This window comes from Osmia bicornis, chromosome 5 (assembly GCF_907164935.1).
Source record: "Osmia bicornis bicornis chromosome 5, iOsmBic2.1, whole genome shotgun sequence".
Lineage (NCBI taxonomy): Eukaryota > Metazoa > Arthropoda > Insecta > Hymenoptera > Megachilidae > Osmia > Osmia bicornis.
The window spans coordinates 11,999,209-12,013,030 of record NC_060220.1 but is presented as its reverse complement, the minus strand read 5'-3'; the positions used below and the strand labels follow the sequence as shown (position 1 = coordinate 12,013,030).

The 13,822-nt window shown below is 36.5% G+C and overlaps 1 protein-coding gene across 1 annotated transcript; it reads right to left on the bottom strand.

The window, feature by feature from the left end:
• Positions 1-1,840: 1,840 nt before the first annotated feature.
• LOC114882103 lies at positions 1,841-13,326 on the bottom strand. Its single transcript, XM_046285656.1, has 4 exons — positions 13,035-13,326; positions 9,842-10,450; positions 3,856-4,239; positions 1,841-3,576 (listed from the first exon to the last, which is right to left on the bottom strand). Exons 1-4 carry the CDS (start codon positions 13,324-13,326, stop codon positions 1,841-1,843), a joined length of 3,021 nt encoding a protein of 1,006 aa, XP_046141612.1.
• Positions 13,327-13,822: the final 496 nt, after the last annotated feature.

Here is a 13,822-nt window from a genome sequence, read left to right as displayed (position 1 = left end):
ACAATTGTAAAAGAGGCAGATTGTAAGAAGTTCGTTTTGGCAATAAACACTCGACTGTTACTCGGACACCGGTGAATTCAAATTCTTCAACCGCTCCAGAACCCGAAATCCCTAAAAATCGCCTGAGGGCACAACAGCATATTACATATCTAATGCTGATATAGTAATAATGATATTGTATTTAAATGTATATTACATATCTAATGCTGATATAGTCATAATGATATTGTATTTAAATGTATATTACATATCTAATGCAGATATAGTAGTAATGATATTGTTACTAAATGTACATAGATCTATAGGAAGGTATCTGTATATTACATTATATCTAATGCACATATAGTAATAATGATATTGATATTAAATGTACATTGATCTGTACGAAGCAATCTGTATATTACAATATTTCTAACGTAGCTATAGTAACAATGATATTGTTATTAAATGTATATTACATATCTAATACAGATATAGTAATAATGATATTGTTACTAAATTGTACGTTGAACTGTAGCAAGGTATCAAGATATTACATTACATCTAATGTAGACATAGTAATAATGATGTTATTTAATGTATATTACATATCTAATGCACATATAGCAATAATGATATTGTTATTAAATGTACATTAATCTGTATGAAGGAATCAGTATATTACATTATTTCTAACGTAGATATAGTAATAATGATATTGTTATTAAATGTACATTACATATCTAATGCAGATATAGTAATAATGATATTGTTATTAAATGTATATTACATATCTGGTTCAGATACGGTAATAATGATATTGTTATTAAATGTATATTACATATCTAATGCACATATGGTAATAATGATATTGTTATTAAATGTACATTGATCTGTATGAAGGAATCAGTATATTACATTATTTCTAACGTAGATATAGTAATAATGATATTGTTATTAAATGTATATTACATATCTAATGCAGATATAGTAGTAATGATATTGTTACTGAATGTACACTGATCTGTAGGAAGGTATCAGTATATTACATTGTATCTGATGTAGATATAGTAATAATGATATTGTTAATAAATGTACATTGATTGTAGGAAGGTATCAATATATTCCATTTCATCTAATGTAGATATACTAATAATGATATTGTTATTAAATGTTTACTACATATCTAATTCAGATATGGTAATAATGATATTGTTATTAAACGTATATTACATATCTAACGCCGATATAGTAATAATTATATTTTTACTAGAAGATACCCGCGACTTCGTCTACGTTGAATTTTTTATTTTATTTTAATATAACTGCAATATTTTGTTTTGATATAACTGCAAGATCTTATGTTAAAACATTTTTGTAAACTACGTTTTTAGTTTTGCCATCTTTTGCTAAAACATGAACATTTTGTGGGCTGGATGCTCGTGAGCACGCCACATACAGTTGCCCATGTGAAAAACAGGTTTTTTCTAAATGTACACCTGCTACTTTAAGTGTTTGTCCTTGAGCTTTGTTAATAGTCATCGCGAATGCTGTTTTGAGAGGGAACTGCACTCTTTTATACTGGAATGGCAACTCCGTCGGAATAATCGGAATACGGGGAATCAAAATATTTTCTCCTTTTGCTGTTCCAGTCATAATTATTGCTCTAATAATATTTCGTCCGAGGTGTGTAATTTGTAACCGTGTACCATTACATAGTCTTGGCGCATCCAGATTACGCATTAACAGGACTGGGCACCAACTTTCAACCTCAGCTTATTGGAAGGCACTCCTGATAATTCTAAAGAGTTAAGAAACTCTACGGGGTACGATGTTACCTGTTCTGTTTCCATGACGTTGTCTACCGAGAGATACTCCACAACGTCACCTTCCACATGTGACATTCCACAGAAAGGACTAAAATTGCCCTTTCACATAACCATTCTCTGTTCCCCATATTAGTTTGCAGATCGGGATAGACATTGTTTTCCAGATCTTCTGTGTTATGAACAACATTACAGAATTCGCAGTTTAATGTAATCAGACCGTTACTGTCTGTTGCTAAACGATCTTCGCCGATTTTTAGAAGAGCACCTGCATATTGTCCCGATTGTGTATCATTGTGCAGTTGTACTCGCATATTTGTAGTCAAACTAAATTTTTGTACATGGACCCATAATGTAGACGCCTTTAGACATGCATTTATTTCATCTGCCGGTGTGCCCCAAGTTATCACCGGCAGAATCTGTCTCAAATCGCCAGCTAACAGTACCACCATCCCTCCCCTGATACTTTGGTTGCCCTTAATATCTTTCATAGTATGATTTACTGCTTCGATTGCTCTTTTGTGGGACATCGTACATTCATCCCAAACCAACAGTTTACATTGCTGCAACATTCGTCCATACTCGCTGTTTTTACTAATATTACAAACTGGCATTTCCTCGTGAGCTAAGTTCAATGGCAGTTTAAGTACTGAATGTGCCGTTCGGCCACCATTGAGCAGCGTGGCGGCTATTCCAGAAGAGGCTACTGCAACAGCAACTCCTTTGTCTTTCCGGATTTGGGCTAAAAGCAGATTTAAAAGAAAAGTTTTACCAGTGCCTCCCGGAGCATCCAAAAAGAACAAACCACCATCACCGCTTTCGATTTTTTGCACAATATCATCAAAAATTAATCTTTGTTCTGAGTTCAAACGTGGAACGAACTCTGTTATTTGTTGTTGTAAAGAAGCGGTATCGTAATCCAGTTCTCGTATTAAATAATTACTAACTTCCCCGGTTCTATGTGGTGTTACTTTTCCAGTAATAGTTATCACTTGATCTTCAATCTTTGTTAGGGCCTCGTTGTAAATGAAATCATTGTGTGTGACATTTGGATTAGTTTCTTGTAACGTATGTAATATATCGTCGGTCATATCATTTTTGTACTTTTCCCACAATTGTTGAGGATTTAAAAGTCCACATGTCGCTATTAATGTAGCAAAAAGGTCTCTCACCTTGGCCGCTGATCTACATTGTGCAGCCTCTTCCAGTGTTACATCCCAGTGATTGTCATTCTCCAACAACCCTTTTGCCTCACATGCCTCTCTAAATGTTGAAAATTCCTGATTATTGTGCTTTTTGAGATCTTTGAATAAGGTTGGTCCTCGCACATGGTGTAGAAGCATTCTCAAACAAAAACATTCCATGTTACTCACATGGACCGTGTAAATTCTACCTAAAGCATGTCCAGATTTAACACCAGGCCAATTCTGAACAGGAGTTCCTTGAACTTGGCGTTTCCAATCTTCTCTTGTTGCGTTCCAGGTGTAATATCTCGGTACCTCAACATACAGAAGAGTCTTTGCAAAATCATCTCTTGTGCAAAGTTCAAAAAAAGCGGTGAGTGTAGTTTTTGGCGGAGCAGATACTCGTTCGCGGAAATTATTTTCAGTAAAATAGACCCGTTCACCATTCTCTAAGTGCACATTGAGGTGTGTAACGGCGGGATGCCTTTCGTGTAACGGAAACCCTAACAGCCGCCACCTGGCTTCGTTGCTACTGACATAACGACCAGACTGATATGTTTGAACTTCATCTACAGGATTTGCGAGCTCTGTGTTTTTGAAATTGAAAATAGCTTGATCGCTACCTTTATTAATATATTTACAGATATATTTTATTGCACGCACTGAACTGCAAGCCTCTACATTGATGTGAGCATTAAACATTTTTGATAAAATAGGCGAATAAGAGACCACCTAACTATTATCAACCGTAACGTAACTGCCATTTCGGAGTTTCACAGATGCTGTGGGACCTCCGTCTGCTGGCGCTCTTCTACGATACAGCGGGTATCCATTTTCATTGTGGACTGTCTCTTTCAGTAGCTTACGTGGAAATTTTTTAGTGCATTTTCCATCTTTCATGCAAGGGCACTGGGGATGCTCAGGTCCGCATGGTTCATGAATCATATTTTTAAGAATAATATCATGTAGTGCCTTGTCACTGCTTAGATTCGGTATTTCAGCGCTGATGATTTTATCAATTTGATCGGGTCTCAACTTGTCTTTAAACCATAACAGAATGTGGACATGTGGTAAACCACGCTTCTGCCACTCTATGGAATACATGAAGCACAGCACTTTCACAAATATTTTGCCTTTGGTAATAACAGTCATTAGTTTTTTAACTTTCAATCTAAAAACTCTTGCAACTATATCATGCCTATCAATCGCGCTTTGTTCCGGCATCAATTCATCGACTATTTCAGGCCATACTGGGTTACATATGAATGTAACAAATAAATCAGGGCGACCGTATGTGCGCACATAAGTGAATGCGTCCTGAGTATATTCGTGTAAGTATCGTGGGCTATTTACAAATGAAGAGGGTAAAATAACCATTCTGCCTAATTTAGTAGCATTCACATTAGCGTCATTTACTACAGCATCTTGAAGATGGATGTAATTTTCTGCTCTTAATTTAGTTTGATTCAATGTTATGTATCGTAGTTGTTCGGGATTAAGAGCGCGACGATTTAAAATAGGCACAGTTATGCCAAACGCCGAAAACCTTTCGGCGTTGTCAGCGCTCTAGTGATTATAAAAACCTCGACGCGGCGACGATGGGGCCTACTCTTTCGCACTTCACGACGAAAGCAAGTCTAATTTGTGTACGCGACGAATTCGCCCACGGTACTTCGATTGAAAGTACATATTCACGCAGTTTTGCCTTTACGAATTAAAGGCAGCATAGTGTAAAGTGACTAAACACTATCCTTTTTGTTCATTAAATTATATTACTTACATTACAAGTAATTCTACAAACTTTATTAAAACTCCTGCACGCTTTTCCCTTACCAAATTAACCGGCAATTTTGCCTAGAGCAAAATTAATACTCTACGCGCAACAGTAGTCGTTCGCTTTCAACCTTAACGTACATATCAACATAAAACTGATTGGCCAGTTGTCTGCATCTTGGTATCATATTAAAATCGTTTTCTCGTATTATCATATTGTAGGCATAAAAATCCATTCACAATACTTTTTTGTTGGGCAAGGGGAGGCCTGTTGCAGGACTGACTTGTGATATATGAAAGTGATACCCTTCTTGTCCCTTGGTAAATATTAGCGGATATTGCAACGCGTCATAAAATTTATGTGTATCAGGCACCCTGGTTAATATGTCATCACGGGTGTGTAAAACTATATCACGGGAAGCAAACTGTTCGCCTGAAACTATGGCTGCGACTTCATTTATTAACGGTCTATCATGTTCCCCACGTGGCGTACGGTCAGGGTGCATCACTAACTTATAATTTTCTCCCAGCATTCTTTCTAAAGCTGTTTTAAAAGTGTTGATGAGGCGGTTATGTTCATGTAATATTCTCTGTATTTTTAGAACAGTATCCTTTTCAACACCTTGAATATTTTGACACCTGCGGTCGACCTCGTTGTTCTCATCCCCCATGAAATAAATCTGTAGAAACTTGTGTTGTTCATTACACTGTCCAACAAATTTAAACATTTTCTCTGTTTTCCAATAGCCACTGGGTGATCGTTGTAGAGCTTCTCGTCCTGAACAAGAATCCGAAAACCGAATTGCTCTATCACCCTCAGTTTTCGAAAAACACGAGTTTTTGTAAAAACATGTATTCTGGGGGGAAAATGACCTATTACGCGGAAACTAAAAACGCTAGAACATTCGCATTAGTCTCATAAGATAGAGGAGAGTTTCCCGAATACATTGATATATATAGCTATTATATTACATGGTTCTAAATAGATGTAAATGTCGATGAAAGTTGAAAAAATAGCCGGCGCACGTATTTCCTACGTAATACTTTTGTATTTTTAAGAAAAGTTTTTTATCTAGCGCGAATTCTCTATACAGTACCGAATTCTGTAGACATTTCCGAAGAAGAAACTATATGGGGTAAGTATTGGAGCAGTATGCAATTCGAGTAAATCGAAAAAATATCTGCCGGTGACGCGTGCACGGCGTTTTGCCGCCAGGCGGCCATAGCTCGCTCTCTTCGCCTAGTCAGTGCCGTAGCTACGCGTAATCAACACTAATGGTGGGGTTTAATATACATTCACCTTTTATATCTATAATGTTTGATTTTTTTTGCTATTATTATTATTTCATAATTATTATTTCTCTTTTGTTGTTATTCATCATTATTGTTAGATACCAACAATAAAATGATAAAATACTTTAATTTAAAATTTAAAAATCGATTGACGAGCATTACGACTTTATCAATCGACACTCGATTGAAGACAATTTTGAAATTTGTTTATGATATAGAAAGAATAAAATGTATAAAATAAAGAATTACCTGCAGTAAACGAATATAAAAACATGGAAGTTTATTTATCATGGAAATATAATTTTCTACGCTATGATTTTCATGAAAATTATAAGAAGGTTTCTTGGAAATTCAGTATACTATTGAAAGCCTTTTCGAAATGATAGTGTAATACGATTTTCTCAGGCCTAGCGATGATGGGGGAGTAAGAGCGCTTGGCGTTAGCGCTCTTTCGAAATATAAACACCACTTGACGTTTCTTTCGAACACTCGATACAATCAAAGAAACAATAAATATCTTGAAATTTTCTGGCTTGCTATGCACTGTTGAAGTCTGAGTTTAGTTTCGTTTTGAAAATTGTCCGAGTCAGTCGTCCTAAGCAATTCAGAAAGTCTTCCGTCGTATAGAGTAAAAACGTGTGTTGGTATAGTGTTTAACATTTTATAAGTTATTATAGTTCATAGTATTTTGACACTTTAGTGCATAACATTTTATAAGTTACTTTAGTACATAGTTTTTTGACACTCTACTGCATATTTTATGACTTATTATAGTATATAGCATATTTTATGTGTTGTTATAGTGTAGGGTTTTGTAATTTATAATAGTGCATAGTACTTAGTGTTGTGTAATATACTTTTTATAATACTTAACAATGTCGCGAATGTGTAGAAATCCACCAGACTCTTTTTGTTATATTTGTGGGGAGGTAGTTTTAAACTCTGAGTGCAGAAGTATAACACCTTTAATAAGGTTTGCATACGAACATTATTTTGGATGTAAAATCAGTGACCAGGATAAACAGTGGGCTCCACATGTTTGTTGCCAACGCTGTGCCACAGTTCTTTTAGCTTGGGTAAGAGGTACACGAAAAGCTATGCCATTTGCGATTCCCATGATATGGAGGGAACCGACAAATCATGCGATAGATTGTTATTTTTGTTTATGCAAAATTTCTGGCATTAACAAGAAAGGGAAAAAAAACGATAGAGTACCCAAATTTACTTACTGCTATTCGTCCCGTTGCACATTCCGAAGAATTACCCATACCAACACCGCCATCAAATAAACCAAATCTATATGAAGACCAAACAGAAATAGAAAACGTTGAAACGGAAGAAAATGACAGAAGAACTCCCTCCCCCTTGGGGCCACATCTTTTATCGCAATCTGATCTTAACGATCTCGTACGAGATTTGCAGTTATCGAAAGAGCAGGCAGAACTTTTAGGATCACGATTGAAACAGTGGAACTTACTCGAGAACGCAACAAAAGTGACACATTTCAGAACTCGAAATCATGCGTTATTAGAATATTTCGCAACACACGAGGAACTTCACGTCTGCACCGATATTAACTCATTATTACGAACTTCGGGTTTTGAGCATGATCCGAAAGAATGGCGACTCTTTATAGATTCGTCAAAACTTAGCTTAAAAGCAGTTTTACTACACATTGGCAATATATATCCTTCCATTCCAATCGCATATACCGCAAAAATGACAGAATCTTATGACACTTTCAAAACACTTTTACTCAAGATTCAATATGATAAATATAATTGGAAAGTATGTGGAGATTTAAAAGTGATTGGCATATTACTCGGACTACAATCAGGCTATACCAAATATTGCTGTTTCCTTTGTGAGTGGGACAGCAGAGCAAGGGAGCAGCATTATATAAAAAAAGACTGGACACCGCGGCAACAATTAATCCCTGGCGAGAAAAATATAAAACATACAAATCTTATCGATCCTCAAAATGTTTATTTACCACCGCTACATATAAAATTAGGGATAATGAAAAATTTTGTTAAAGCAATGGATAAATCAGGACCAGGATTTGAATATTTAAAAACAAAATTTCCATTAATATCCGACGCAAAAATAAAAGAAGGAATATTCGTTGGCCCTCAAATTAGAAATCTGATGAATGATAAAAATTTCACAATAAAACTGAATAATTTGGAAAAATCAGTGTGGCTTGCATTCAAGAAAACAACACATAATTTTCTCGGAAACCACAGAGCAAGAAATTATATTTCCATAGTCAATAAACTCCTGAAAGCATGTAAAGAACTCGGATGCAATATGTCTTTGAAGATTCACTTCCTACATTCTCACTTAGACTTCTTTCCGCCAAATCTCGGTGATGTGAGTGACGAACATGGAGAACGTTTCCACCAAGACATTTTTAGAATGGAAAAACGGTACCAAGGAAAAAAATCATGTGCAATGTTGGCAGATTATTGCTGGACTTTGATGAAGGACAACAAAGATGTAACATACAAACGTCAAGCAAGACGAAAACATTTTTAAGTTCGTTTACTGCAGGTAATTCTTTATTTTATACATTTTATTCTTTCTATATCATAAACAAATTTCAAAACTGTCTTCAATTCAGTGTCGATTGATAAAGTCGTAATGCTCGTCAATCGATTTTTAAATTTTAAATTAAAGTATTTTATCATTTTATTGTTGGTATCTAACAATAATGATGAATAACAACAAAAGAGAAATAATAATTATGAAATAATAATAATAGCAAAAAAAATCAAACATTATAGATATAAAAGGTGAATGTATATTAAACCCCACCATTAGTGTTGATTACGCGTAGCTACGGCACTGACTAGGCGAAGAGAGCGAGCTATGGCCGCCTAGCGGCAAAACGCCGTGCACGCGTCACCGGCAGATATTTTTTCGATTTACTCGAATTGCATACTGCTCCAATACTTACTCCATATAGTTTCTTCTTCGGAAATGTCTACAGAATTCGGTACTGTATAGAGAATTCGCGCTAGATAAAAAACTTTTCTTAAAAATACAAAAGTATTACGTAGGAAATACGTGCGCCGGCTATTTTTTCAACTTTCATCGACATTTACATCTATTTAGAGCCATGTAATATAATAGCTATATATATCAATGTATTCGGGAAACTCTCCTCTATCTTATGAGACTAATGCGAATGTTCTAGCGTTTTTAGTTTCCGCGTAATAGGTCATTTTCCCCCCAGAATACATGTTTTTACAAAAACTCGTGTTTTTCGAAAACTGAGGGTGATAGAGCAATTCGGTTTTCGGATTCTTGTTCAGGACCAGAAGCTCTACAACGATCACCCAGTGGCTATTGGAAAACAAAATTCGTGTTGGACAGTGTTATCTGTAGGAAGCAAAGAGCCAATTCTATGGTAAATTTGACCTTGGATTGTAAAAGTAGGTGAAAATCTAGGCATAACGACTTCATTATCCACACCAAATGACGTCATTTGAAAGCAACAATTGTATTTCCTTATTCTGTTCAAAAAACGCCGCGATTCATTTCCATCTTACAAAAGTAAAGATTTTAGTGGATCCTCTGGCTCACCAAGTGATGGAACTGAAACTTTTCCATCAGAACAACACATACGCGGAGTTTCTTCTTTCCATTTCAATGCTACACAATGTCTACATTTTTTATTCATTCTCCCTATGATAACTAATCGATGGTTAACATAGTAAATCAATGGGTCAGGATGAAAAGCGGCATCGTTAAACGCCTCCCATGTACTAAGTGTAAACGCACGTCTCCTTTCTGACTGCCGTTCAGCAATTAAAACACGCCGTCTTTGTGACGCTTCATGGGTCTCTGCGGCTATCAGAGACGCGGGACGTTCAACATCGAAAATCTGCCGGGCTTGAGTCTGCTGAAAGGTCTCAGCAGCCCTGAGAGACGCGTGACGCTCAGCATCTAAAATCTGACGGGCCTGAGTTTGCTCTGAAGTCTCGGCAGCCCTAAGAGACGCGTGACGCTCCGCATCTAAAATCAGACGGGCCTGAGTTTGCTCTGAGGTCTCGGTAGCTCTAAGAAACGCGTGACGCTCAGCATCTAAAATGTGACGGGCCCGAGTTTCCTGTGAGGTCTCGGTAGCTCTAAGAGACGCGTGACGCTCAGCATCTAAAATCTGACGGGCCTGAGTTTGCTCTGAAGTCTCGGCAGCCCTAAGAGACGCGTGACGCTCCGCATCTAAAATCAGACGGGCCTGAGTTTGCTCTGAGGTCTCGGCAGCCCTAAGAGACGCTTGACGCTCAGCAGCTACAGCCAAATGGGCCTGAGACTGCTCTTCAGATTCTTTGGTTCTAGTAACTTTCGCGGCTCGAGCTCTGCTAGAGCTACGCGCTAGATCAGATTTCGCTTGCGAGGCATATCAAAATCCCTATAAAAAAACGAAACCAAAGGTTCGCGGTTGAATCTTGCTTATCTTGCTAGTTATTCTGTAAAGACACACGCATCAGACAAGGACCGTGCGCGCAGAGAATGTTATGTCACGGCTACAGCGCTCAGACCGTTGGAAAGAGGAACGACGGAGCGCAGCAACGCCGTTTGTTTCCCAAACGGTTAGGATTTAATATGTATATGTACATTGTACCCGAGCCTCGAGAGCGGCCAATGGGGTAAGCGCTGATCACAATATCGTAAGCGCGATATGGCACCACTCAGACCTGTCAATTCGTTAATTTTAACTGCTCGTATCTCCGAAACTAACAAAGACCGAGCGGCGGTAACATGTATAAAGAAAAGTTGCTTAAAATTCGGTCCTCTATAACAGACCTCGGAATTAACTGTAATTTTCTGCCGATTTTCAGATGTCACGCCTCCCTTCCCGCGCCGCGCGTTTTGGCCTCCACGGCGACCGTACTGCTTGGGTAACCTCAGGCGCGTATCATTATAATCGCACGTGACAAAAAACAACGCATCGATAATAGTATTTCATGGGTGATTTGGAAATCTATTATTACGGTTGCCGCCCTAATGCGCCACGCGCGATTCATATGATACGCGCTTGAGGTTATCCAAGCACTAGGGTCGCCGCGGGGGCCAAGACGTGCGGCGCGGGAAAGGAGGCGTGACATCTGACAATCGGCCGAGAAGAGCAGTTAATTCCGAAGCCTGATCTATAACATATTTGAAGCTCACGGAAATCTGTTTTTTTTATTTTTTGGAAAACAATAGGTAGCCTATGTCCTTCCTAAGGATGCAATCTATCTCCTTGCCAAGTTTTATCGAAATCTATTCAGCGGTTTAGGCGTGAAAAGGTAACAAACAGACAGACAGACAGACAGACAGAGTTACTTTCGCATTTATAATATTAGTATGGATTAAATGTACATTGATCTGTAGGAAGGTATCAGTATATCACATTATATCTAATGTAGATATAGTAATAATGATATTGTTATTAAATGTATATTACATATCTAATTCAGATATGGTAATAATGATATTGGTATTAAATGTACTTTGATCTGTATGAAGGAATCAGTATATTACATTATATCTAATGTAGATATAGTAACAATAATATTGTCATTCAATGTATATTACATATCTAATGCACATATAGTAATAATGATATGAATCTTGTATGAAGTTATTAAATGTACATTGATCTGTAGTAACGAATCAGTATATTACATTAAATCTATTGTAGATATACTAAGAATGATATTGTGATTAAATGTATGTTACATATCTAATTCGGATATGGTAATCATGACATTGTTATTAAATGTATATTACATATCTAACGCAGGTATAGTAATAATGATATTGTTATTAAATGTACATTGATCTGTATCAAGGAATAAGTATATTACATTATTTCTAATGTAGATATAGTAATAATGATATTGTTATTAAATGTATATTACATATCTAATGCAGATATAGTAATAATGATATTATTACTAAATGTACATTGATCTGTAGGAAGGTTACAGTATATTACATTATATCTAATGTGGATATAGTAATAATGATATTGTTATTAAATGTACATTGATCTGTAGTAACGAATCAGTATATTACATTAAATCTATTGTAGATACACTAAGAATGATATTGTGATTAAATGTATATTACATATCTAATTCAGATATGGTAATCATGATATTGTTATCAAATGTATATTACATATCTAATGCACATGCAGTAATAATGATATTGTTATTAAATGTATATTAAATATTTAACGCAGATATAGTAATAATGAGATTGTTATTAAATGTACATTGATCTGTATGAAGGAATCAGTATATTACATTATATCTAATGTAGATATGCTAAGAATGATATTGTGATTAAATGTGTATTATATATCTAACGCCGATATAGTAATAATGATATTGTTATTAGATATATACTACATATCTAATGCAAATATACTAATAATGATATTGTTATTAAATGTATATTACATATCTAATACAGATATGGTAATAATGATATTGTTATTAAATGTATATTACATATCTAACGCAGATATAGTAATAATGATATTGTTATTAAATGTGCATTGGTTTGTATCAAGGAATCAGTATATTACATTATTTCTAATGTAGATATAGTTTTTTTTTTTTTTATTGTAACCCCTGATGAAACCCATGCAATTTGTCCTGTAGGACATCAGGCTCGTCGTCATAGCTGTTGATTGTTGAGGGTGGCGTGTGGTTGCTATTCCCAACCGAATGGCACTGGTTCACAGATGTTTTTATCCCGGTTTACATTACTAGATCCTGTCGTTGTTTCTTCTTCAGTCTTCTTAGGGTGCTATCGGTGTATAAGTTGCTGGCCAGCGGGTTAGGGTGGTTCGTTGTTCTTGTTTTGTACCTATTGGATAGTCGGTGTATTTCTTGCAGCTTCTTGGATTGTCTGCGTTAAGTAGTCTACTGCGTTTTCGATGTGGTCCGGGGTTTTTAGTGGTATACTACAATTATACCCCTGGGAGATGATCTGTTGGATCCCCATTGCCAATGTTTGGCGTTATAGTCCCCGGCCGCTATGAATTTGTTTCCTAAGTTATTGAAGTAGTTCTCGTACTGTTCCATAGTGAGCTTGTGCTTTGGAGGCGAGTAGATGGCTGATATTTGTATTTCTCCGTTTGTGGTTTCTACTGTTATCGTTGTAGCTTGCAGGTATTCGTATTCGGTGTTGCTATGGGGATGGTGTTTAATGCTGTTTCTTATAATGATAGCGGTACCTCCGTATGCTTTTCCTGATGGGTGTTCCATACAGCTATTTTGATTGTGCGATTCATTATTTGTTGCTATTGACGATTTTCACTAGTAGTTCTATCATGGTAGTTATTTGCTGAGTTTGTTGCTGCAGCAGTGAAGTTTGTGTTGCTAGCATATTGGTTATGAGTTCTGCATTTTTAATAGATTGGATTAGAAGTTGTTTTATCTCTGAGGATTCTGTTTCGGTGGGGTAGTTTGGGTGAGTGAGGGAAATTTGGTTCTGGGTTTGATGGCCTGCGTTGTGTTCCGCGGTTACTTGCGCGTATGTTCTATTGCTTATGCCCAAGGGTTGGGCATGGTTGGATATGGAAGTTGGTAACGGTTTGTGTGCTTCGCTGATTGGCAAGAAATTATTATTTGTTTCTGTTGGGGTTTGCTCAGTTCTTTTTCTTAGTGTGGGGTATAGTTTTAACTGCAGTTGTTTCCTCACTATGCAGCCTTTGTAGTTTGCAGGATGTTTACCTTGGCAGTTGCTACATTTTACGTTTTC

Bases quoted from the DNA above. Each gene is read 5' to 3' on its own strand.
- LOC114882103 (XM_046285656.1), bottom strand. From the start codon at position 13,326: ATGGAACACCCATCAGGAAAAGCATACGGAGGTACCGCTATCATTATA. The intron at 4,240-9,841 runs GTGCGTTTACAC...TATGTAACCCAG, and splicing joins ACGGCAGTCAGAAAGGAGAC to TATGGCCTGAAATAGTCGAT. The intron at 3,577-3,855 runs GTAAGCTACTGA...TCAAAAACACAG, and splicing joins ATGCACTAAAAAATTTCCAC to AGCTCGCAAATCCTGTAGAT.